The sequence below is a fragment of the Poecilia reticulata genome, chromosome 13, assembly GCF_904066995.2.
Source record: "Poecilia reticulata chromosome 13, P_reticulata-male-v2, whole genome shotgun sequence".
NCBI lineage: Eukaryota > Metazoa > Chordata > Actinopteri > Cyprinodontiformes > Poeciliidae > Poecilia > Poecilia reticulata.
The window spans coordinates 6,417,031-6,444,066 of NC_088842.1; the positions used below are offsets into that span (position 1 = coordinate 6,417,031).

Consider the following 27,036-nt stretch of genomic DNA (forward strand, 5'->3'; position numbering starts at 1 on the left):
GCATGGAGCGCCAATCAGGAACGACTTTGACATGAGTTACCGTCGACTGTGCAGCGTTTATTATGACGAATGCTGCTGATACGCAGAGGAGGAGACATCTGATATCGATTTTAAGCTGTTAGGCCAGAAGGAAGCAGGACATGCTACACACATGGCATCAGGGTGGCATCGATCAGTGGTGATTGTTTGGATATTTGTGTTTTAGTGTAAAGGTTACATGTATTTTTTTCTTGTTATTAATAGATGTGAAAGCTGAGAGGATCCTGTTTGGTTGAGTCTTTTTTTTTTCTTCCTCCCTCACTCTGTCAAAAATGTTCCCTCACAATCACTTCCACACATGAATCCTTATTACTGTCATCAGCCGTTTCAATCTCAATCGCTCTGCCTTGAGAGAGGACTTTCTTCTTTTTCTCTCTCCTTTGTGTTTTTTTGTCTTGTCACCATGCGAGCCTCGTCTTCTCCAAAACACTGACAGCAGAAATCATTTGAATTTCTGTGTTTTTACAAAATACGTCAGCGGCCTTTTTTTTTTCTCACCCACCCCCCCTTTTTTTTTTCCATTTCTCAATCACTGCCAGAGTAATCTCTCCGTTTCTCTCAGCTCATTGTGTGGCGAAGAAGAAAAAAAAGGGAAATAAATGTGCACATTTTCTTCAGGCTGAAAGAGAATAAAGCTTCCTGTTAGATGTTTAGCACGGGACCCATTAATGACAATAGACTGCAGGGAGTAGGGATGAGAGTGAGGCTGCAGTCTGTTTGCAGATTATATTGCTTTCCTAGTGCAAACAGTGGATCTGTGGAAAACTTCAAACCCCTTCACAGATTTCTGCTTCGTCTTCTGCTTTTTCTAAACCTTTCAGTTCATCAATCAAATACAATGTAGAACGGGTTGAGGCCTGGTTACTGTCTGACCTGTAGAATCAAGACATTAGTTTATAGTAGGGTCTCTGAAAGCAAAACACATCGTCCCAATTTATAGAATGTAAAGAACAGATGAAAAACTTAAAAGTCACAGCTATCTATTTGTCTAGTATAGGCTACTGCTCAACACTAGTCATTTCTAGTTTTTATTTGATTTTTTAGCATTGAGTCACTGTCAACACATTGAGGAAACTATATGTTTGCTGCGTCTGTTCAATTTTAACCTTTTAGTTGCTGCATACTCAAAATATTGCGACTCAAAACCAAGACAGGTTTTCTTAGCGGCTCTTAACGCAATATTATGTCACTTTGCTTCAAATACGAATTCTTTAACCTTCTGAGTTTGAAATGATTTTTGATTGTCCAACAAAGTCTGGCAGGATTGCAGTTAGGAAAAGTATGAAATATGATTTTAAAATGGTCTCTTCCAAGTCTGGATAAATATGTAAAAGAATTATTTGTATGCCCAAAGTGTCACTTTGTCCATCCATCTGTGTGTCCATCAAATCCAGATTACTGTAGAAATATCTTCCTCAAATTACTTTTTTTTTTTTTTTTTTTTTACAGTTTCACCTGGGACTCTGGAAATTTGAGTAAAAAAAAACAACAACAGATTTTTGGGCTAAAATGTTTAGGAATGCCGGTCTGAGTAAACACAAACAGGAAACTCAATATTTTATTTTATTTTTTACCTTACAGCAAATAACTTGGATACAAAAAAAATAATTCAAAGAAAAGAAAATCTTTTTTCTCTTTCTAACTAACAACCCAGAGAAACAGGCAAAAATCCCAAATAAATTTGCTCTCTGCCTCGACTGTAGGGGATTTATTAACCACGTCTCATTCTCTCTCACGCCTGTGGGAGCCGGAGTCGATTTGTATTCTCCTGCTGTGGCTCATCCTTCACAAAACCAACACACACGTATTGCCGCAACCCTCGGATAGCTATATATTTTTTATTTTTTTAACTAACCTTCCAGTCAGAGACCTAACCAGCATGCTAGCCTTCATTTTCCAGATGCAGAGGTTGACGGCTGGCTGCCTCACTCGGTTTCTTTGTGTGGAGATAATTCACGTAATGCTGATCTTTCTGTTCCGCGAGAACAAATGTGATGTGATTAGAAAGTCATGTCAGGGGGAAACTGAGGGGAATCTATTCTTTCCACAGGTGCAGATGAATCCTTTCGAAAAAGAAAAAAGCTGATTTAGACGTGATAGCTCTTATTAGCAAGCAGGCGCACATCGTCACATCAACATACTAAACCGGGTTTCCACTCCTCTCTTCACCCCGTTTTCCACTTCAACACATCCCAGTAAACTGATGTTAAAATGAAGAGAAGCGTTCACATCATGTAGGGCTGGATTTATATCCTCGTTTCTTTTGGTTGTCGGTGAGAACAACAGTTAAGTTTAAACAAACTATATGAAGGATAATGCTTATGGTGATTATCCGGGACTTAATCCACGCCCAGATAAATCTCGAGTCAATAACTGGGAGGAAAAAAAATCACCAGTGTGAAACAGAAATGTGAGGTTTTCATTATGATATTTATTATTGAGGGTTGTTTTGGGACAAATAGTTGATCATTTCAATATTTTACGAAGAAATATGATGCTTGTGTTTATCCTAGAGCAAACAACCAAAGAAAGTCCAAAAAAGTACAAATGAAAAGAAAAAAAGATCAATATCAGTCAAGTATAGATAATGTAGTAAATAAATGGTGCAAATCCAGGAACAGCCTCATTTTGAGCAAAATATGAAGAATACAAATAACGAACATTTACATGTGGAAGAAAAGACAATCTGACAGACGACAATTATTAGTGAAAACAAGCAGAGAGAGTGATGAAATATTGTCAACTGGTTTTTGTGTAGGAGTAGAATAATGGTAATCAAATACACACATTGTGAGTTGTAGCCTTAAGGCCTCATAAAAAGATCAATCATTAACATTAGCAATTGATGATGGGTGGGCTTTTCAGTTTAGTTTGATAGTTTTGTAAATCTTTCTGGGGTTTTTCCTCGTTTCTTCAGGATTCAGAAATCACTTTCCCAAATGTAAATACTCTGTGATTTGGTCCCTTCTTTGTCAGATCCCGCTGTCACCAATCTGTTCCCGTCTTCCGAGTTCTCTGTTTAAATCAATTTATCTGACGTCGTCCTCTCTGCCCCAACACCTAAACCACATGAAATTCTGTTTACATAACGAAAATCATATCTGCATGAAATACAATACACCGCTTTTGTTTTAAGCTCAAAATTTATTCTAGAGAACTAATCGCTCTGTAAGAGAGCCTGAATTGTACACTACCTTATAGGAACGGCAGGAATATGTGATGAAAGTATATTTTCTATGATGATAATATTGTGAGATAGCAGGCTGGTCATGTTAGTTTTTATACAGAATTTGTTTTGACCAAATCAGTTTTTCTGCTCCAGGTTCAGCTGTGTGCACCCGGCTAACAACTCATCCTCAGACGAGCTCTCACTGTCCTGCTGCTTGATGAGACTCACCTCAGGTTGATTAGAGATCTGAAACATCAGAGACATCCTGGGATTCAGAATAAAACGAGAGAACAAATAGAAGCACTGCTTTTTTTGTTGTTGTTTGTTTTGTGTTTCTACTGATGTGAGGTTGAAGGTCAGATCCGTATTAAATTCTGTTTTAATTCTAGTTTTAAATCATACGTGCACTCTGTCGTCTGGGATGTCGATCGGTAGACGAAAGAACTGATTAGAAAGCGGAATTTGATTAATTTGTTCTTGACATCCATGACCTGCTGCTGTCACTCTGCTGAGACCTGAACAGATCAAAGTGTCTGTGAAAGCTTGTGGCTCCTGGAAGCATTTAGAGATGATGGAGCAAAAGAAAAACAAAACAGTACACCATGTGGTGAATACGGCACCGTATAAAATAGGAGCTGCAGCAAAAACAAGTAACTTTCTTACATATTTCTTAAAATTGTCACCATGTTGTGACAGTATTTATGGCACAGACAATCTGCAGGGAAAAGATCTAACTAATCTAACTCTGGTCCAACTGCCATCTGCAGAAATATACAACTCAGTCAGAAACAACCAATCAGAGCCAGGAGGAGGGACTCAGCACTGCCACCATTATGTATGCACTGCAGCCGTGGTACAGAGAACCAACTTACTGTCACAGGAAAGCTGTTTGATGGAGAAAAGCGTGATTGACAGCACTAAGCCCCTCCTCCTGGCTTTGATTGGTTGTTTCTGACTGAGAGCGATGTATTTCTGCAGATGGCAGCAGGACCAGAGGAAGGAGGTGGAGGAGTTTGAATTTTTCAGAGTACCCATCTCATACCCTCACAACATGGTGACAGTTTTTTTTTTGTGTTTTTTTTTAAATATGTATAAAAAATATTTTCTGTAAAAGTTACCTACTTTCACTTTAAGAACAAGAAACCCAAGTAGTAATGAGAGAATTTAGCAGCGATTCCTGAGCTTACAGCTAACACAATTTGAAATGGAGCTAAAAAATCAGCTTCAGCAGCGATCATGAGTTAGCAGCTGGAAGGATGTAACTTACAACAATCGCTTAGATCCGGCTGTTAAGGTTGCAGGAGTGACCGACTAATCTGCTTTGTCTCTGGAGTCGTCAGTTGAGAAGGTGTGAATGACTGTGAGAACAGCCAGGGAGAGGGCTCAGTATGTTTCAGCTGCTTCTTCACACATTTTACAACAAGTTTTCAGTGTTTCATTGAAACTTTAGATGTTTGGCCAACACAACAAAGCGAATAATTGAGAATTGGAATAATCTTTAGGATATGTCTCTGGCAGCTTAGAGACTGTAACGTTCACAAGCTATTCAGATTGGATGGAGAACACTACGAGTTGTCTCATAGGTGTTTTTAGGTCTTGACTTTGACTGGGCCATCTAAACATATTCAATTTATCTGATGTATACCAGTGTACCATAGCTCTGGCTGTGTGTTTTGGGTCATTGTGGTGGTCCCCTTCTACTCCCCAGAACGGACCTAGATTTGTCTCCATCCATCTTCTCATTAACTCCTAGCAGCTTTTCTTTCCCTGCTGACAGAAAGCATCGCCGCCATGTCTCACTGTGGAAGGATTCAGGATGATCTGCAGTGTTATTTTTTCTGCCGCGTGTAACATTTATTAAATAAATGTAGCTCCAGATCAGCTTGCACTTTAATGTCACGGTCACAACGCAGAGCCGGTGCTGCAGATGTGCAGCAGTTTAGCTCTGAGCATTCATATTGAAAGTTCTTGACAGTAGATGAAAGATTTTTCATTTTTCTGAAAGTTGAAGGTGAAGGAGAGGTGAAATCGTCTTCACAGGAAATCTTCTCTAACATAAGGTTTGATGTAGGCTGTGCCTCGAGAAACTATTTTTTATTTAAATAATTCTCTATGTAGTTTGGGGCTCCTTTTAATTTTCAGGGGGTTTTGTTCAATAACTGACAAATAAGATGTACCTTAGATGTGCCTTACCACTAAGACAAAATGTCTTATCATCTTTGTTGAAACTTCAAATAACTCTAGTGACATATTTCCTGTTTTATTATTTTTAACTCGCTGATTTAGAGAGCTTGGAGATGTGCAATACTGTATATTTTTGGTATCAATCTAGTAAATACAAGGTCACCAATACAGATATTTTTTTTTCTTTTTTTTATACTGTCATACTTCTGACATTTAGGTGATTTTATCTTTGTATTCTGAATTACTTTGTTGAAATATTTGATGGAATTTGGACAAAGTTTATGGGTTCTACAAAATACTTTAACATGGTAAAATGACAAACAGTAACAATAGAAAAACTGAAAAACAAAAACTGCTAGGTGCAAAAAAGGATAATTTGAGAGCAAATTAAAAAAAAACATTTTTACGGTAGAGTTAAGAACTTATAATGCAAAAATAAGATAACATTTCAAGAGGGAATCTGAACCTAAAGTATCGATTCTACCATTATAGATCCAATACTGATACCAACCTGGTATCAATGTTATTGATATTTTGGATCGATCTGCCCACCTTTAGGAGAGATATCCTTCTCTAAAGAAAAATGAAGTTTGTGTGAACTGGAAAATATCAGCCTCAATATCTTTGTGTCTGAAGACTGGGCTTATTTTCTCATAAGGCATCATCATGTTGCTTCTAAAAAGCTACGTTTGAAAAAAGTATCCCAACCTAAAGAATTAAAACTTAGGAGAAAGATGTTTTTTCTTTTAATCTAGACCATTAAATGATTTTGTACCAGGATAAGTGGAAGCTTTGTGAAATTTAATTTAAAGGTAAGAATCTGCTAATAGCTCTCTAGCTGGCTGCTAGATAGCTGGCTGCTATCTCTAGCTAGTTCTCTAGCTAGCTAGCAATAGCTCTCTGCCATGTGAGAAGCACAAACCTGCTACCAAGAGCCAAAACTGCCCTACGTTTCTTTTGTACATCTTTGTTGTTTTAAATTTGATTCATTATGGTCTTATGAAGGTCCTAAAAGTATTGGAGAATCCTGCATGAACCTATCTAATTTGCTTTGTCATTAAGGTATTTTCATCTTTTTTTTCTGCTTGTCCTCTTTCTTTTTTCCACCTACAGCAGAAAGCATCCAAAGCAACCCCGGCGTGTTTCTGGAAGGTGACAAATCCCACGGCGGTCCAGCTTCACCGCATTCCTGTGAGACGAAGTCGGACGGAGGAGGAGGCGGCGAAGCAAGAGGTCGTAGAGGCAGCGTGACCAGCGTGGAAAGTGAAATGTCAGTGTGCTCCATGAGCCAACTAGGGAACACCATCGCTAACAGTGAGTGGGAGGCAAACGGAGCCATAAAACAGTCCAGAACCCGGCATGTCTTTAACTCCTAACGTGTGTTCTGGTCTCAGTTTCCAGCAGCTGGTGGGGCTCCAAGAGGCTGGACTTCGCTTTGTACTGCCCCGACGTGCTCACCGCCTTCCCCACGGTAGCTCTGCCTCATCTTTTTCACGCCTCTTACTGGGAGTCCACCGACGTTGCCGCGTTTGTTCTCCGTCAGGTAGCAGAGCCCCGCTGATGTTATGCCTGGCTTTTCTTTTTTTTACAGAAATTGAGATGTCTTAAAAAAAAAAAAAAAGACAGAGAAAAATGAAATGAAACCAGAGCAGAACTAAAGCACTAACATAAGCCAGTTGCTGGTAGAAAACTTAAAATCATGCAGCGATTGCTGCACTGAATGTTGATTTACTGTGTCCTTGATTTTAGGGGGGAAAAAACTGCCAATAGAGATTTTAACTATTACAAAATTTAGAAAATTGAAAAGGTTGTTTGTGTGAAGCAGTGATTATGCACCGGTCAGACTATTATCTTTTTCAAACTAATTATTTGTCGATTAAAACTGTAATTCATATTCACTAGAGCTGTGGAAATGGGGCTTTTAAATAGTTGCTGTCATTTTGTGATATCCATCCATCCACTTTCTAACACCCTAGTCCCTCGGTGGGGTCGGGAGGGGTGCTGGTGCCTATCTCCAGCTAATGTTCCGGGCGAGAGGCGGGGTCACCCTGGACAGGTCACCATTCTGTCACAGGGCAACACAGAGACACACAACCATACACACTCACACCTAGGGAGAATTTAGAGACTAATTAACCTGACAGTCATGTTTTTGGACTGTGGGAGGAAGCCGGAGTACCCGGAGAGAACCCACGCATGCACAGGGAGAACATGCAGAAAGACCCCAGGCTGGGAATTGAACCCAGAACCTTCTTGCTGCAAGGCAACAGCTCTGCCAACTGCGCCACTGTGCAGCCGTCATTGTGTGATATTATAGAAAAAATAACAGTGAAAGCCACAGTGGTATTTTTCATTTCTGAAACTTCTGCAATTTAATGAGAAAACGTTTAGGGGAAAAAGTGTTTTGTGTCGCATTAATAAAGCATCACCAGTCTTAACCTGTCACACAAACTGATGTGCAAAAGGATCATGCTGATCTTATTGCTGCTGCAGAAAAGAATGAAGAATCTAAAGTTACATTTAATATAACCATACAATGAAATGTCTTCACATCTCGAAACAAAAAGTATTCGTGAATCCAAAAAACAGTCGAAAGTTTAAAAAAAGCAACCACTTTGCTGTAATCTTAAGTTTTCAGTCCTTTCTTTGCTCTAGTAATGTAGCATCACTTTACCCCATAGACACACACAGAACATCCTGACTGTTATCAAACACTGAAATCTGCAATTAATCATCTTCCCATGAGAGAGCAGAGCTTCATCTATCTCATTCAAAACGATAATGTGGTGCCAGGGACAGAAGGTCAGGAGATTAATTGCTTAACAGACGATGTTAGTTTAAGTACATCAAAACCGCGCAGAACATATTTACAGTAAGACAGAGAACAAACGGAAAACACTGTCTAAGAACAACGGCAAGAAAGAATATGTGAATGGATATGGTTCTGTTTGTGTGATCCTGTTATAATCTGGTGGATTTTCTTGCGTTTTACATCATTTCATAAAAGCAGTGGTCATAAATGAATCTCCAGTTACATGAAAAGGAAAGTTTAATATTACAGAAACTCTTAATACAATGAATAATTGATTTTTCCCCCATTAGGCTATGGGAAGAAAACCACTCAAATTATGGAACTGAAAATTAGATTAGCTAATCTAAACTCAGCCAGTTGTGTTATGATGTATTGAAGTGAGAATATATGCTCAGCGTTAATAGCCCGGTGGTAAATCATAACACGGTTGTTCTGATGGAAAAAAAAATATCCAGAAATTCTTTGACAGATTCTGCTGCTTTTGTTTGCACCTCGAAGTCGATGAGGAATATTTCTGTGATGTTTTACTTAGTCTTGTCTAATAAAAAAGTAACGTTCTTTGCAGCCGATATTGATAGTTTGAACATTGGAGCTAAATACTTCATTTTTCTCATATTTTATCTGTAACATTCATAATACTTACAATATGACTTGAAGGACAGCAGTGGTTGAATGAAAACAGGTTAGTACTTCATACTTGGTGACTAATTTTTTATTTATTTTTTACCAAAAATAAAGGGTTCAGTTTTAGGCTATGTGATTTGCAAACAAATTATAAAATGTAAATATTTTATCCAACTTAAATGGATTAATCTACACACAGTAGCCAGTTAATTCTTATCAATTTCAGGTCAAACCTTGGACTTGAGGAAGCTTTGTTCATTGGTTATCCTCCAAGTGTTTCATGTTAGGAATTAACTATGAAGTGGAAGGAAATTGGTTCATTGTTTTCTTTGTGTTTCTTTATTGTTGATAAAAATAGATAAAAATGTGGCATGTAATTATATTCTGGCTGCAAGTATCATAAATCTTAAGCCCTTATCGGTTCAGACGATCTTTGGATCCTTTGTTGCCTGAAAGGAGCTTCAACAAATGAAGAGAAAATGCCAGAAAGCTTTATTTTTCTGCTTCAAAGGGACAGGCTCTCCTGTTAGACGAAGAAAATATTTTCTTTCACCGTCAGCTCTGACATGTCATCTTTTCTGAAAAAAAAAAAAAATATATATATATATATATATATATATATATATATATATATATATATATATATATATATATATATATATATATATATGAGTGGACCAGGAGTGGGATAAATAGCTCTCTTCAAAAGCGAATCATTTAGCTGTCAGTTTCACTTGATGTTTTGTCATATTGACGATAAGAGCAGAAAGCTATTTCCCGCAATCAAGCTTATTAATGCGCCTTTCTTTTTCTTTTTTAAGTTTGACAAGTTTCTGGAAATGTGTTTAGACTGAGAGCATCTCAAGTTTCAAGTGAGTCAGAAATCACATCCAGGGCTTCTTTCATCTAACGACTTTTTACAAAATCCCCTCTTAACACTTAATCTGTGCTGCTGTTGCTCTCGCCATTAGCGCCGAGATTTATAGGACTCAAACTGCAAATGTAGTTTCAAGGCTTCAGCTCACAAAACCTCTCACAACAATGTTGCCACAGTGTTTTTCTAAGTCACTACTGATGCACAAACAAGAGTTTTCTGTAGATTTGAGGGAATATAAATGTGTTTTTTTTTTTGAGTCTGACATAAATTAGACTATTTTTTTTACTTATTAAAGTTCAAAATGTATTATCCGAAATATTTCTGTGTGCCCCCTGCGACAGACTGGCGACCTGTCCAGGGTGACCCCGCCTCTTGCCCGGAACGTTAGCTGGAGATGGGCACCAGCAACCCTCCCGACCCCACTGAGGGACAAGGGTGTATAGAAAATGGATGAATGGATGGATTTCTGTGTGCTAAATACCAGAATAATGAAAGCAGTATTTTTTTAGGGCTTTTTTTTTTTTTTTTACATTACTTAAAATTGAAAAGAGCCACTTTATTCATATTTGATGGAATAGCCTTTTTGTAATGTAGAAATTTGATCAAAATATTAGCTTCTTTCTCATAGTAGTTTGCCAGACTACTATTAGTCTAGCATAGTAGTCTAACATCAGTTTATTAGTTTGCTGATAAACTGATGTTGCTGAGACAAGTTTATACAAATTTTCCAAAGAATGTTACAAAACATTAGCTTGGCAGCAAACATCTGAATTTGAAGAAACTAATAAAACAAATGATCTTATGTACTCTTTTCTATTTTCATGACCACTTCAAGGGACTTTAAAACCACAGCGTCTACAAATAAATGAAGAAAATGTGTGCTGACATGTAACTGAACAAATAAGCACAACTGAACAAGACTAGAAGAACAAAATAAAATAACTTCCAATGTCCTTGGTGAATCCAAAATCTTGACAAATGATTATTGACGCGTTTTTTTTTGTATGAGCTGCTCCTCGACCAGCTCTGCACCGCCGCCGCTGCCATTTTTCTCGACCTCACAGTCTCTCCCACATTGTGTTACAGATTGGACTGGGCGGAGTCACATGACTGTTCGTGTAGCGCAGCGTCTTAAAGGGACATAGCCTGGTTAAACAGTCGAAAAAGACTTTTTACTTTTTTAAAATACAGAAAACATCCACATTATCAAAATGACGTTCGGTCATTGTTATAAATTTCAGTGTCGTTTCATTTTCGCGATATGGCCCAGGGTTTTTTGTTCTGGCATTTAGCAAATAGAAATTATTTTTGGAAATCCTAATCGACTTAAAAAAGGAAACCTTTAATCAGATTTAATGTCAGAGAATGAGGGTAAAAATAAAGTTTGTGTCATTCTCTACTGTACATGTTTGTATAACTGGATGTTTGCGTGTTTGTTGACAGCTCATGCGGTGCGACTGCGTGCGGACGCAGGAAGCGGACCACCTGGACTCGGCTCCGTTTTCTCCTTCCAGCCCGCGTGAGAAGTGGCTCCGGCGGAGGACGCATGTCAAGCTAAGGGTGGGTTTTCCACACAAGCATATTTGTGGCATCATGTCCTGATGGAACTTTTTCACTTCCAGCATGATACCGATATCACAGCTTTGCGTATTGGGCGATACCGATACTGACCCGATACAATATCAGCATGAATCATAGGTACTTTATTACTCATTTTGTTGTGTGGAATGTTAGAAATGGCTTGATGAAGTGATAAACAACAGCATGTATGAGAACAACTGACTCATTTATTATTAACCGGTGGGTTTGCATGTGGGTTACAATCGGTGCTGGATAGAAATATCGACCCGAACGCCGATATCAACATCAGATCAGTACAACCTTTCTCTGTTTACTGTAAAGACATATGGTTATTGGTATGAAAATGTTCTCCTTAGCTCTCAGTAATGCTGCAGTTAAAGTTGCACTTATTCTGATTCTCCCTTCAGCGAAGAAAGGCTTTTTTTTATTGCTGTATTTTTATCTCCTCTTTGGATCCGTCTCCCACAATGCCTTTTCATTCACTCGGTCTAAAAATAAAGTTCTCACGGATGCCGCAATTGTGCTAGCTTAACTCTGTGACTTGAAATTCTGAAAACTCTCCCACAGCTTCACCTTGAAGCTCTGAATCAGATAGTCGCACGATTCGCCCGAGCCTCATCGAGCTGAACGACCAAGGTCGAACTTTTAATCAGAGTCAGTGAAGGTTTTCTTTTTTTCTTTCTTTTCAGACGGCTAAAAATAAACCTTCTTTTCAGCAGAATACAGGAAACGCTGCAATATTTGAGTTTAAAGACTTCCTTTTTTTTTTTTTTTTTGTTCAGCTCCACTAAGTGAGCTTTTTGTTATCTGTTCATTCACGGTGAGTACAGTGGGATTTTTAGCAGCTTCACCCGGATCTGTCTGCGCGCTGCTAGCATAGCTGCTGCTGTTAGCTGCTTCAGAGACACTTGACATAAACATCTGAGGTGACTTGACCGGGCAGGAGGCCTTTCGTCACTGCTGGAGGGGAATAATCGTGTGTTTTTCATCGTGTTGCTTCTTCACAGCTCGGTCTATCTGTTGGTGGAGAGTCGCACTGAGACGCCTGCTGCTTGTTTGGGTTGTTATCACCTGTGACCTCGCAGAGCGGAGCTGTCCGAAATAAATGTGACCAGGTGTTGAACTTTGCCTGCATTTTCATGGTTCACATCTGCATTCAGCTGGGGTTTTGTTGATTTTTTTCATACTTAGTGCGTGTCGTCTCCATGTTTGCTGTCACAGCGTCCCAGAGAGAGCTCCCGCTGTCAAACAATTAGCTGCTGACAGAGCTAACGGTGGGGAGCGGCTGGAAACGCTGAACTTGTTTGTGAGGTGATTCCTGCTTTAGATCAGTCGTCATTAGCTGATCTAATGAAGTTCAACAAAAACACAATTGATCACATGAGGGCTTTGCTGTGGTTCTTAAGGTTTTTGTGGGTTTTTTGCCGTGGTAATTCCAGTAGTAGTAGTATAAGGTTTTTTGAAACAAAATTCAGTGTGTCTTGCTATTTACTGTGACCGTTAATCCATGATGAACTAAAACAGATTACATTTGGTTGCTACTTTCAATTAAACATTCAAGAAATAAACAAATATATTAGATGTTTGAAAGAAGTTGCTTCTCTCTTATTCTGTACATTTTCTGTGGATTTGTTGATCTGCAGAGTCCCATTCTGGGAAACATCTTAATTTTAAACCGGTTTCTTATCTTCCAGAGCTTGGAAATAAATGTGGGAGCAGTTTCTCGTCATAACGAGAAGGTTTTCTAGTTTTAACTAGACACAAAACTTGTTAAAACTTGAAACGATGTTGTTATAGAGACTCATAAAACTTAGATTTAATGAGAAACTTTCTCATTAAACCAAGATACAAGACTCGTTATGATGAGAAGTTTCCTTGTTATAGTGAGATGATTTATACGTCTGATTTTAACTTGTTAAAACTAGATTAATTTTATATATTTTATTAGAAAACTTCTTGTTAGAACAAGAAAATCTTGTTACGAGACACAAAACTTGTTCAAAGTAGAAACTTTCTCGTTAAAACTAGATACATTTTTTATCTCGTTACAACGAAGTTTCTCATTTCAACAAGAAACAAAATCTTGTATCTTGTTACAGATCTCTGATTATGACTTGTTGCATTACGGTTTTTCATCTCATTATAATGAGAAGAATTTAGTTATAATGAAAAGTTATTACAAAATTATACTTTAGTTATAAGTTGTACTTAACCTGTCATCTGCAGTTTCATATTTTAGCTTAACTTAAAGTTTTATATGATAAATCCTTTGGCATTTAGTGTTTTAGTGAGAAGCCTTGCACTTGCCTATTTCTTGTGTTTATGTTACAAAAGTAGGCTTTTTTTTCCTTTTGTGCAAGCTTTTAAATCAGACTTTTAACTTTTTTTATTTGCCACAATTAATTAAGAAAACACAGCTCAGAAATCTGCGGACACAGTAACTAAACTACATCGAAAACAAAATGTGGTTCCTGAGCCTGATGGCCTGATGCTCCTTCTGCTCTCAGTTAGTATTTGTCCTGTTTTCTCTCTGGAGAAATTCAATTTGAGACCAGAAATCTGGACTCAAAACAGCATGTATGAGTAAAATACTTTCATAGTGACTATATGATGAAGTGAAGGCTATAAAGATGTCAACAGAGTTGGTTGTAAGTCCAGAATTGATGTCATGCAGGGACACCACTGAGTTAGTAAATTATAGATTAATGTTCTCATTACTGGTTGATAAGATGCAGCCGTCTTGGTGAAATCAGATTTAAGGATTAGTGTTTCTCTGCTGGTTGGCTCCTTTGAAGTGAAGTCAAAGAAGAAGAAAAATTCAGAAGGAGTTATCCTGCTGCTCTGAACTGTCCCAACAACAACAACACTTATGAAGTTAATAAGATTCAAACCTGAAAATAAACACAGTAGGAAGGAAAATATCTCATTTCCTTTTGTTTGTTTTAAAACGTTTCCTGGACTTGATTAACAGACCTTTGAAACTGCACAACTACCTAATTAAACTGCGTACTAGTTTACTGAGAAAATAATAAAATAAATGTTTTATTGACAGAAAATGTGTAAGTTTGACAGATTTTGTATAAATTCTGTTTTTTGTAAAACTCTTACCTATTTTTTTGATTAATTTAAAAAGTGAACTATAGCAATGATTTCTCCAGAAGTAGCATTTTGTCTGGCCACCACTTTGCTATGGGAGTTGTTTCTGTTTTATTTCTTTTTAAACTTTTCTACTGCTTGTATTATTTATTTTATTTTAATTTTTTTTGCGGATTTAGCTAAAACTCGATTTGTTTTTTGTTTTGTTTTTTTCCCTCATGAACTACAGAACGTCACCGCTAACCACAGGGTGAACGATGTCATAGCAACAGAGGACGGACCTCAGACTTTAGTCGGCCGTTTCATGTACGGACCGTTGGACATGGTTACTCTAACTGGAGAAAAGGTGAAAAAAGAAAGAAAAAAAGGTACAGCTAATCGAGTGTAACATATTCTAACCGTCTAATTATGTGACAAACCTAAGGTGGACATCCTGGTGATGACTCAGCCTCAGTCTGGCCGCTGGGTGCACTTTGACATGGAGGTGACCAGCAGCAGTGGCAGGGTTACCTACACCATTCCCAAAAGCAAGAAGCTCGGCTTGGGGGTGTATCCAGTAAAAATGGTGGTCAAGTAAGCAGCCGGAGAGTCGACTGACATTTAAAATTTTGAAGTGCAAAGCCACAGTCATGTGCTGGGTGGGACATTTCTTCTTTTACAATCCGAAGGGGCGACCAGACCAGCGCTGAGGCCTACCTGACTGTGTTGCCGCGGGGCATGGAGTGTGTGGTGTTCAGCATCGACGGGTCTTTTGCTGCCAGCGTGTCCATTATGGGCAGCGACCCCAAGGTCCGGCCTGGAGCCGTTGATGTTGTCAGGTAACAAGCACCAGATGTGTGTGTGTGCGTGCGGGGGTGCGTGTGTGTGTGTGTGTGTGTGCTGCCATTAATATCAGCAAAGGCAAGAAGGACCTAGTCATTGTTTTGCTGTCAAAAGTCCTCCAGGTCCCATGGTTACTCTTTTTCAAAGTCACACATAAAGACATGGGAGTCTCAAGGTGAATCCAAAGTCAAAATCCAGAATCAAGTCCCAAATTCTGTTTAGGTTTTTAAACAAAAACCAGTTCAAATGACCCAATATTTGACTTAATCATAGACTAATAACACTCTCCAAACATGCAACGAATGCAACTTAAGCAAGTTGCAAGTGGAGATTTCAACTGGTAGAGGAAGTATGAAGTGGCATCCAACATCCAAAACATAAACAAACAAATAAATAAATAGAATGAGGTCTTATGTTCGTATCACTGTAAACATTAAACCAGTATCGTAATATCAGTAATTTTATGTGTCCATTGTGTTGTCCAACTCCTAACTTATGTCCAACTCCTAACCTATGTCCGTTTGACATAGATTAGGAGTTAACAAAAGGGCTTTTTCTACAAAGGGCCAGTATTATGTATTTTACAGGCACATAGTGCCATTGTACAGCACAATCAAGTCAATATGTAACCTTCATTTGGTATAAAAATGTTGTATCAAAAATGACTAACATAAATTTTACTTTGTAATTTGATGCCTTGACTAAACAAACTGAGGCGTTGGGCTGATATTTTCTCACCTTTAGGACCTTTAACTACTATATGTCCAGAACTGTACCCATTTTTGATGTTTTACATTTTTCTGTTTGTATACATTATGTTGTGCTATCTTAAATGATTATCACTTCAATTTTTAGAGTTATTTTTTAAAAGCCCAACTAGGGACAAGTGCTGCAAATTAGCTGTTGCTATTGCACCATGATGCAAACATGGGACTGCTGTTTTATTCAGTTTGTCTATGTCGATGTGTGTCTGTCCCTATCAAATAAACTTTATAATATAATAATAATAACAGAAGTGCCTCTGCCTTTGTAATTTTCAATCCACTAATTTTGAAAACTGAAGCTAATGTAGCGTTTACCACCTTGGAATTAATGTAAGCAAATAAATTACACTAGATAATTTCTTTCCAGTGTCCTTATACCTCTTTATTCCTTTTTTCAGCAACCTAACTGTGTTGTGTTCGATTTTGGAATTCTGGGTAATTAATTAAAACATAAAAACGTTCATTGATTCATGAAGTCTTTACTAGATATGCTTTGTTTTGCCATGCTTTCTGTTGGATGTAAACTATCAATCATTTGTGCCTCAAATGGCTCAGATCCAGGTAAAATCCAACTCGACTCTTTTGTGGTTTCATCAATTTGATACTGAAGTTGATGAATTAGATGGTAGAGTCTGAATGGAGTGCACACTTCTCCAATTACACACTACACATTTCTTTTTGCTTACGCTGGTTTTGATTTTCCAGAATAACAAACAAACTCATAGAGCATTTAGAGGAGCTTGAGTTTCATCTGGCAGTCGGGTGAGTTTGCCCTCAGACGTGTCTGTCAGGCTTTCCTGCAGCAGCTGCTTCAGCAGTTCCTGCAGCGTTTGTGCAGAGACCAGAGTGTGTCTGGTGTTTGGGTGGCACAGCTTTCACTGTGACTGTTGTGTTGTTTCCATTATTGCTGTGACACTCTGCTGTCTGATGCTCTCTGACACTGATTTCACAAATCTTTTTTTTCTTTCTTTTTGCTCAAACTGGAAATTCAGCCAAGCATTTTTAGATAAGGAAACTTTAAAATGAGTAATGTCAGATAAGTGGCTAAAGAAGTGCCTTGCAAAAATATTAACAACCCTTGAGCTTTTTCTTTTTTTTTTTGTTAGTTAACAACAACAGCATTTAATGTGGTTTATTGGGAATTTGTATGATATACTAATATAAATAGGACATAATTGTGAAAAAGGAAAATAATATATGGTTTTCAGATATGCCCCGCCCCCTTTTAAACTAGATTTAACTTGTTCTGATTGGATGTAGCTCCAATCAGATATTCAGTCAAAAAGATGTGTACTTTTTAAAAGTTTTAAACAATGAATTTATTATAGAAATAATTAACTTATTTTTTGATTAATCGTTAACTTGAATATGCAGACACAAAAAAGCCCATTTGCTAGTCAGGCCATTTTGGCAGTAATTCAGACCAAAACTGTTAAAAACATATATAGCTATTACAAGATAAAAAAACAACAACCTTTGTTTGTGTAATAAAAAAAACTGGTTTCAAATTACTGCAAAAACAAAAATCTTTTGCTATCCAAGTGTTAATCATTTAATCCAAAAGACAGTCAGATCAGCCCTCCACTGATAAGTCAAACAGAAAGCACTGAGCTTTTTCACATGTTGGTGTTAGAAGTATTTGTTCAGCCTTGTTCTGCTGGAAGGTGAACCTCTGAGTCTTTGCAGCCTGTAATAGGTTTTCCTGCAAGATTCTCATGTACTAGTCGTTACTTCCGTCTGTCACTGCATCAACTCTGCAGCTTCTCTGCACCCGAGGCATAAAAACCAGGATAGAGGCTGTTGAATAGAAGAGTGCTCTGTTACATAAAGAACAGATGGATTTATATTTCTAATCTTCACACAGTGACTGTGTTTGACAGCGAGGTGTCTTCTAAAGACAACTGCTTGGATTGGATTGATGGAGTCCGGTATAAATAATGCACTTTTCAGATGATCTTTAGAACCTGTCCGATGTTCCTTCCACTTTTATGCTGCGGTTTGTGATGGTCTGCTTTTACAGCTGTAAGGTGAGAAAATTCAGAGGGCGCAAATATTTTTGGTTTCATTAAAGTTTTCCTGAAGTGTTAAAACTGAAGTTAAAGATCCAGTTTGTAATGTTCAGTAAAAAAAAAAAAAAAAGAAAAGATTTTTATATATTTGTTTTACATATTTTCTGTCACTATGTCCCGATGGTAAAATATGAGAGAGATAATAAGTCCTACTGCCACCTGCAGAAATACACCTGTTAGTCAGAAACAACTAGAAAGAGTAGGGAGGAGCGTCTTATTGGTGTCAATCATGCTTGTGTATGTGCAACGCTACAGTTAGCAGGCTAGTTATGATACCCACAGATGACAGCAGATAAGCAGTTTTCCTGGAATGGTAAGTTCTTTCTCCACCACTAGATTAAAACAATTAGCAGCGACTACATGAGAGTGATTGACAGCACTAAGTCCCTCCTCCTGTCTCTGATTGGTTGTTTTTTGACCGGTAGTGATGCATTTCTACAGATAGCAGTAGTAGCACAGTGAGGAGGAGATTTTTCACAGATTATCAGTCTCATGTTATTCTGTCACGACATAGTGACAGTTTTAACAAATATGTAAGATTTTGGGGTTTTTTTAAATAAAATTTGCATACTGCAGCTTTAACTTTCCTTCTGGTTATGAAGGAAATCGAAATTTCATGAAAAGTTAACTTTTTTTTCTCTCTCTGCACAACTCCTTGAGAAACTGTTAGAAAAAAAAACCCTATTCCTATTTGTGTTTTTCTGCAGGCACTGGCAGGACCTCGGGTATCTAATCATCTACATCACCGGTCGGCCTGACATGCAGAAGCAGCGCGTTGTGTCTTGGCTCTCGCAGCACAATTTCCCGCACGGGATGATCTTCTTTTCTGAAGGGTTGGTTCACGATCCCCTGCGACAGAAGACCATCTTCCTTAAAAACCTCATACAGGAAGTGAGAATCACAGGCTCGGTGTCTTTGCTGTTGCAGCTAAAATGCCAAACACATCCGCAAGCTGATGATTGTTTTCATTTTCTGCCTTTGACCAGTGTCACATCAAGATAAACTCTGCTTATGGCTCCATGAAGGACATCTCTGTTTACAACATGTTGGGCCTAAGCCCCTCGCAGATTTACATCGTGGGCAGACCTTCGAAGAAGTACCAGAATCAATGCCAGGTAGCTGAAGGGTCGTTTGGCCTCCTAGTGGTTTTTCATTCCAGCAGTTCCACTCGAACGACTTCAATTTTCTCCCTGATTTTTGCTCATTTACTTCCCCTCCCACCCATTTCCCCCTTCCTGTCTGTCGTTTCAGTTCCTGAGTGATGGTTACGCGGCCCACCTCTCCACGCTGCAGTTCAGACACAGAGCGCGGCCCAAGAAGTCCCCGTCGGTCCGCATGGTGCTGAGGAAAGGCTCGTTCGGCCTCTCCGCCAAGCCGGACTTCCTGTGCAAGCGCACCCACCTGCGGAGGACGATGTCGGTCCAGCAGCCCGACCCGCCATGCGCGCCCAACCCCAAACCGGAGCGAGCCCAGAGCCAGCCGGAGTCAGACAAGGACCACGGCGGGGGAGGGTCCGGAGGAGGCGGGGGAGTCGGGCAGGGTGCGTGGGGACGAGCCTCCATGCACCGCGGGGACACCACGCCCTGACACCCACACCGTCATGGGAGGAGTGCAGGAGGAAAGAAGAAGAAGAGAACTAATGGGTCTTGGTGTCCAGGGCCAAGGTGACATCTTGTTTTTTATTTTCCTAAAGATGAATTCAAAGGATGATTTCACTTATTGCAATAACTTTTATGCTGTCGTCTCACAGTCCTTACTATATTGTTTCACTTGTTTATGAAAAAGAATTTGTTTGACAGTAAGTTGCCCCAGAAGTTATTGAGATAAGCTATAATTTTGTTGAGACGGCTCCAAAAGCAGAAAATGGCCTACAGCGCAGGGAATTGTGGGTAAACACGACTAAAACAAACGGTCTGCAGGAGAAATGGCAAGAAAAATCCTACAACTGCTAAAATCTGGCGCCACTCCATTTTGGTTTACATTTTGTACAGAAGAAAGTTGTGCTCTGTGTCTTCTTCACAGGTTTTCGTTTCCTTCAGTGGATCTTAGTGCAGCGCCACCACAGGCGAGAGGTAGAACAGGGTTTTTGAAGGATTTGTGTTCGTTTGACACAGTGCAGGATTCAGAAAACCTGATGCTGGAACAGAGGTACAACAATCCTAAACATACTGCCAGTCAGAGCAGCAGTGGAATAGTAGTTCATTTAGAAACTGAAGCAATAAATGTTTATAAATGCTAAATATCCAATTTGACTGGGCTTCAGCTATTTTTCCTCAGAAACTGAAGAGTTTTCAGGTTTTTTAAATTAAAAATCCACCAATCATTTTTTCCTGCTTAACATTTGTAACATTTAAAAACCCTCCCTGCTTTATAGCATAAAATCGTAGTAAAGCACAAACCGCAAGGGGTCTAGATAATTTGCAAGGTGCTGTAAATGTAAGTTTCATCATCAACACTAAAATATAATATTAAAATGAAGTTAGCAAAGTCTTGGTGATTAATGAAGTTTTTATTTAATCGGGTCCACTTTTGAGAATCCGAGGCTCTGACGTAAACGCAGATTGATTTTGCTCACTAGGGCTCAGTTCCAGCAAAGTCAATAAATGTCTGTATTGATTAAATTAAGTTCTGAGCTCCATCTGATATGCTACGGTGGCAGAGACCTCATTATTTTTTATATATGGACCACTGTATGAGCACATACTCGCATACTGTACACACACTATAGGAACATAAAATCAGACAAGAGCAACAACAGGAGCGCGACATGAAATTTCAAGACAATTGGAATTTTTCCCTCAATATTTAATATTCCCGTGGCAACTAGAGGAACAGATGCTATTATTAGCTCCGGTTCCCAAGCAGAAAGCGAATGCAAATTTGTCCATGTGAATAAATATGCAAGTGCAACTGTGACATCTTCCAAATGGCTTAAACTCCAGCCATTTACAGATTTTTAAAAAGTGATGTGAATATGCAAGCATGGCTGCTATATGTGCGCGCGCGTGTGTGTGTGTGTGTGTGTGTGTGGCAAAGAGCCTCTGGACATACAGCAGGAAAAAAAAGTATCAAGGATGTCAATATTTTTTCCAGTGAATACATTTTTAATGCCTGAAATTGACACCAGATGTTGATAGCAGCTCAACTCATCCACTCCACACATACAAGTAGATCCAAGCTAAAGATTAATAACAGCTGGTTTAGTTCTAGTGTCACATGACAAAAATCATTTTAAATGTTTGACTAAGTCTGAGGAGTGTATGTCATGTGACACTTCCATATTGTTATCATGTTTCATTACATTCAAATTCAAAAATACTTTATTGATTCCAAAGGGAAATTAAATGTTTTTGTATCTCGTATTAATTCAAATACTTCTGTTACTGTTGATCACATGTGTCAAACTCAAAGTCCTGGGTCCAAATTTGGCCCGTCGTAGCTCCAAATTGCATCAATAACTTCCTCTAGTTTTTCGCAAATCTGTAAATTTCACACAAAAAATCAACAGATCCCCTCTTCTTTCAGATATTACTGACATTTTTTCTCAAAATTGGCCAAAAACACTAGGTTTAAGTGAATTCTGCCTCAACCTCACTTGATGTCAAGTCATAGTCTGTGACCAATAAAGCAATTTATAAAATGTCACATTTAACATCATACATTAGCACAAAAATAAGAATTCATTCTAAATATTTCTAAATTAGTAGCTCAAAATCTGTGAATTTGACTGCAAAAAAAAAAAAGAAAAACACAGAAACAAACGCAAAATCCTGGATGGATTGACCAGCGTGAAAAGATGTTCAATATAACACTTATTAAATGCTAAAACAGCTATTTATTAATATTTTGGCAATTTAATAGGTTTTATCAACGCATTCTGGCACAACCGGCCCTTTAAGAACAGTCAGATTTTTGATTTGGCCCAAATTGAAAATTAGTTTGTTTTAATAAATGCAGCCATCATTTTTTAACTTTAGTGGAATATTGACAAAGTTTTACAAGCATGTGTAATGGAAACACAGCTTCTGATCTTTGGTTTGGAAAATTGAGTCAAACTTTGAATTTGAACACCCAGGATACCTCTTACAGCAATATGTTTCTTTATAATTCCACTTTATTTAACAAAGTTTATTACTTTAGGTTGTGGTTAACATCTTAATTTCTGAATTTCATATCACTTGGTACAACAGACTCATATTTACCGACAAAAACGTTCGTACTTTTTCCCCTGCTGTATTTATCCATTTAGATTTTAAAACTACGTTCAGGCGGTTTCTTGAATTCTTAACATGTTTTCTTACTTTGCAGAGTCTGCTGTACACTTCTGTCTGCTGTACATTGGAGTTTGCTGGCAGTCCTTACAGCGAAGCTTTACCTCCTGCTTGGCCCTCTACACTTTTTCCACCCGATGGATTTCGTTTCGTGATATTCTCTGTAGATAAGTTCAGTCTTCTGAATTTAAAACAGTTGCAAAGTTGTTTTCCTTTGGCAAATAATTGTTCTGAGCTCAAATGCTATCTAAATGTAAAATTTGACCAATGTGGTTATGACTCTGAATTTTCTCGCATCTTGTATTTATTGCACACTCACGCCGAAGAGCGTTAAACCTGGGATGAAAGCGGTGGAGTTTTCTCCAGAATATGGAACGTTGCTCGCCGTTTTGGTTCTGTCCAGTACAGCAAGTTGATCGCGTTGGCCGACTCCAGCCAGCACAGAGCCCCTCTGCCGATGTAAATACCCAGGAGTACTGTGACATTTTGGCTTAATCTCTACATGAGTTCTGCGGCCTGACATTCTCCAAGTATCCAATCTCTGCCTGTTTTTTTTTTTTAATTTTTTTTTTTACTACTCCCGCTTGCATTTGGCTCACATCACTGCCGCTTCATCCTCCGTTCAACCCGTACGGCGGATCACACATTACGACGGCCGACCGCAGCGCCTGGTCTGCAGTCTTCGAAGAGAGACGTGGCACATACAGTTCCGCTCCCGCCGAGGTCACTTTTCTTTTTCTGGGGGGGTTTTGCACTAACGGCCGTATTCTGCACAGTCGCTGCTTGGTGGTTAAAAGAATAAATGTTATGAATATTGTGTTAACATGTTTACAGGTTATCAAGCGGTCGTGACAAGTGATGAGAGCCGCTTTTCTAACTGTAACTAGCTTTATTAGCAGGTTTAGTTCACTGGCTTGTTCGACGGCGTTAGCTTGCTAAGCCCGCGGACTTTGTTCCACTTAAAAATCGCCCGGGACGCGCCCACCTTTATTTATTACTGCTGCACTGAAAACTCGAGTATTTATGCTGAAATCCGACAGTCTTGTGCACTTGAAGTTTTACGTGGTTATGTTTGGAAAAATCTGTGCATATTTTTCTATCAGGAAATACTGTAAATAGAGATATTTTCAATGTATGTTTTTAGATCTGTGTTGAACTGTTCACTCTTTTCCTTTTAGCCTTAAATTGTTTACTTATTTTGTGGAGCGTTTGTTTCTACCATCAGTCCTGGCATAAAGTGCATTAATGTTGACTTTTGACAGGTTTTACATGCTGTGGTAGTGTGTGTGTGTGTGTGTGTGTGAGTGTGTGTTGGTGAATATTCAGAGAGTGTAAATGTCTCTGCAGAGGAATCGGAGAAGCCGATGAGGATCTATCTGCATGTTCTCTTTGCAGCTCCACTGCCAGTTTTTAAGAACTGCATGGATTTTTGTGGCCCTGGAAAGAAGCAGTAGGGTACAGCAGGATTACTCAACTGAATCTTTTATACCTGCTATGAAAGGAGAGGGGATTATGCGGTCTTATGGTGTCTTGTTTTAAATAAAAATCTGTGCAACGAATAATTTGTGCAATCCAGAAGGGAAGATTATCGTGAAAATCTTTCTTTCTCTTCCTGTAGCCTGCATAAAGTTTGACTTTTGGATTATTGCTATGTATGTCTGACTGAGTGTAGTGCTGCCTCTGAAATAACACTGCACCATGTATGATATTGTAAAAAAAAAAAAAAAAGGAACAAGTTTAAAACGTACGTTTTTGTTTTGGATGTACAGTTCCAGTGAGAAGTTTACGATATTCCACCTCGTAGTGATGCATATAAACCATAGTTTTTTTCAGTGTGGAATGATGATACAACAAACGACTTCAGCAATTTTAAAAACAAGAAATCCCTGAATTGTTTTTTTTTTTTTTATGCATAGGCACAAAGTTACAGAAAACAGCCTCAAATACGGTTGATACTTAAATACACACTAACTTTTCTTCCTCGCTTTCTGACATTAAATCACATAAAACTTTATTTTTTAGCTCAGTTAGTATTACCAAAACTATTCATTTGAATCCCAGGATTTTTTTTCTTGATAATTTTCTATTTCTTCAAACATAGAAATCTTCCCACAGCTTCTCACTCGAGTTTGCTGGAATTTATCATGATGAGAAATCTGGTCATGTTCATGTGCCACCTTGCTCACACACTGATGTCCTGCTCTGCCCTCAAAACGTTTGAACAGAGATCAGAATTTTATGAAATCTAATCCAGATTTTTGACGATCCCATTTGTAACTAATGTGGCTGCATGTTTAGGCTAGTCTGACCTCAAACTCTGTATGTTTAGACATCTAGATAACTAGCTAGCTAACTAACTTGTATGCTTTAACACTAAGTAACTAACTAGCTTCAGTAGCTAGATGGTTATCTAGCTAGGTAGCTAAGAGGATAGCTAGCTAGCTTTTATGTCATTAAAACCCGTTTACATGATAAATTTAATAGACGTATTTTTAATCAATTACTTAGGTAATTAAACCAACCAAATGGTGCAAAGTGCTATTATACATATTAAGCTTATAAGTGTTTTAGAAACTCCTGACCATGGAACTTTTTTAGAAAAGTGGACTGTGGACGCTGACATTAGCGTTGGGGACATTATATTTACCTTATTTTTTCTTGTATTATTTCTCTTTTTCCTTTTCATCGATTTATTTTGTTATTTTTGTGCATCACTTTGGTACAGTTACAAACCTGATTTTAAAGTGCTATATAGATAAATTTGATATTGACATTGCTTCATCATGTTTTGCATCGAGACATACTGTATGTTAGCCTTGAATAGCTTCACTTTTTTTTTTTTGTACAACTTAAACACAACAACTATCTTTTCCAGCATCCCATCACAAAGTTTTTCGAAGCAAAATTTTATCCCTAGTGGACCAAGAGTAGGAGTTTTTTTTGTTCATCGCTACTGTTTACAATCATTTCTGCATCAGACGTACCAGAAACACACAAATGCAAAGGTTCTGGCTGGAAATGAAAATTTTTGACATGTTAAAATCGGTGTAATTAATTAACCAAAATGCGTTAGTCCCAAACATAGTGTTCAGTGAAGCTGTTTGTTGTGTAATCGCTGCTCCCCAAAAAAAGAAAAGGTGTGAATGCTTTATTAACAGTAGATTCTCACCCAAAAGGAATGTATGTAAATGTCTGACCAGAACTGTACATGTTGTTACCGAAGCAGCCAAATGAACATTTCCATTAACAGACACTTTAAGCAAATAGATCCTGTGCAACCTGTGATGCATATTTTAAAACTTTTATGCTATGAAATATTTTAAAATTACAGTTATTAAATGGCAAATAAAAATCTAATAGTTATTTGTAGCGTGAGTGTTTATTATTCAATATTCTTTACAGTGTTTGTGGTACTACTGGGCAAATAAAAAATAAACACAATTTCACAAAATTCATGGAAAACCAGGGATTAAAACCAGTAAGATGAACATCTTAATTAGAACTTGTATTGATTACAAGTGAGTGAGTCTTAAAAAAACCCTAACCCTAAAATATATATATATATATATATCTTTCGGTTATAAGGGCATTACTGTTATTTCACCTCAAACCTATTTAATTTGCAAACATATATATTTACTTCCTAGACAGTACAGATACAAATCTTGTGGAACTACAGATAATGTCAAGTAATATTATTGAACACATATCAAATAAAAGATATAGTCAACTTATAGACATTCACACCTCATGACTTAACTATTGGTGATTTGCCATTTATTAACGACACATGACGTGAGCTTTACTGTGATCTAATCTTTGAATCCGTGTTAAAAACAAAAAAAGTAGAATTCCTCAAATCTACAAAATTATTTTTTGTACAGATGATCGTGTGTTTGTGTTTCTCGGGCTCGGTCCATCTTTCACATAATTAAAGATATTTCGTAGATGAAAGAGAGTCTTGTGGATTGATTTCATCTCTGTGCCATTTTACAAATCCTAAGCAGGACTTCTGCTCTTCTCCGGAGCCAGATCAATAAATCAGATGAATAACTGGAGCAGTATTCTGCTGATGTTTGACTCTCTTCCTAACAGAGTTCAGACTGATACTCTTGGTAAATCAGAACCTGACCACTATATATTGAACACTGAAGGACTGAAGCACACCGAGCGTGGCCACTGAACTTTGATTCACTGACTTTCTTTGGGTTTTTTTACAGTTACAGATTGAGTTGAAGGCTTTCAGGGTTGCGAAGGGTCCTTCAAATCAGCTGTTTTCAAAGAACCGTTCAGATCTATTTGAGGCTGCACCGACTCAGGGACTTCAGAGCGCAGGTCTCCAACCCCGGTCTCTTCTCCAACACACCTCAATCAAATGGCTCGATTTCCTCTACAGCTGTCGTTCAGCTCTGCAGAGGCTTAGGACTGAGTTATTCATTTGATTGAGAAGAATTGCACCTAAAGGTTGCAGGATACTGGCTCTTGAGGATCACCGCTTCAGAGGAAGTTACGCAGAAATTCACTCAATTCATGTTTAGATGGTGGAAGGAAACTCAGATTCTGTTATACAAAAAACAAATGCATTAGTGTTAGAGGAATTTTTAATGTTCCTCACTTTACTCGTTTACACTTGCTGTGCATTACCAAATAATTCAGCATACAAATAGTTGATTAAAAGGGGCAGTAATATGTGTTTTCCAGCCACATAACAAAATTTTAAAGCACAGT

General features: G+C 38.2%; 1 protein-coding gene across 2 annotated transcripts in view; it reads left to right on the plus strand.

Moving 5' to 3' along the window:
* pitpnm3 (PITPNM family member 3) overlaps positions 1-26,262 on the plus strand; it is a 160,015-nt gene extending 133,753 nt beyond the window's left edge. For both annotated transcript variants that reach the window (XM_081614744.1, XM_081614745.1), the window contains exons 11-20: positions 6,506-6,706; positions 6,787-6,935; positions 11,149-11,265; positions 14,612-14,728; positions 14,807-14,955; positions 15,051-15,200; positions 18,745-18,928; positions 19,024-19,152; positions 19,289-19,701; positions 22,346-26,262. In XM_081614744.1, the coding sequence (XP_081470870.1) occupies positions 6,506-6,706; positions 6,787-6,935; positions 11,149-11,265; positions 14,612-14,728; positions 14,807-14,955; positions 15,051-15,200; positions 18,745-18,928; positions 19,024-19,152; positions 19,289-19,624 (1,532 nt within the window). In that variant the 3' untranslated portion in view covers positions 19,625-19,701; positions 22,346-26,262. The remainder of the gene's footprint in view (positions 1-6,505; positions 6,707-6,786; positions 6,936-11,148; positions 11,266-14,611; positions 14,729-14,806; positions 14,956-15,050; positions 15,201-18,744; positions 18,929-19,023; positions 19,153-19,288; positions 19,702-22,345) is intronic.
* Positions 26,263-27,036: the final 774 nt, after the last annotated feature.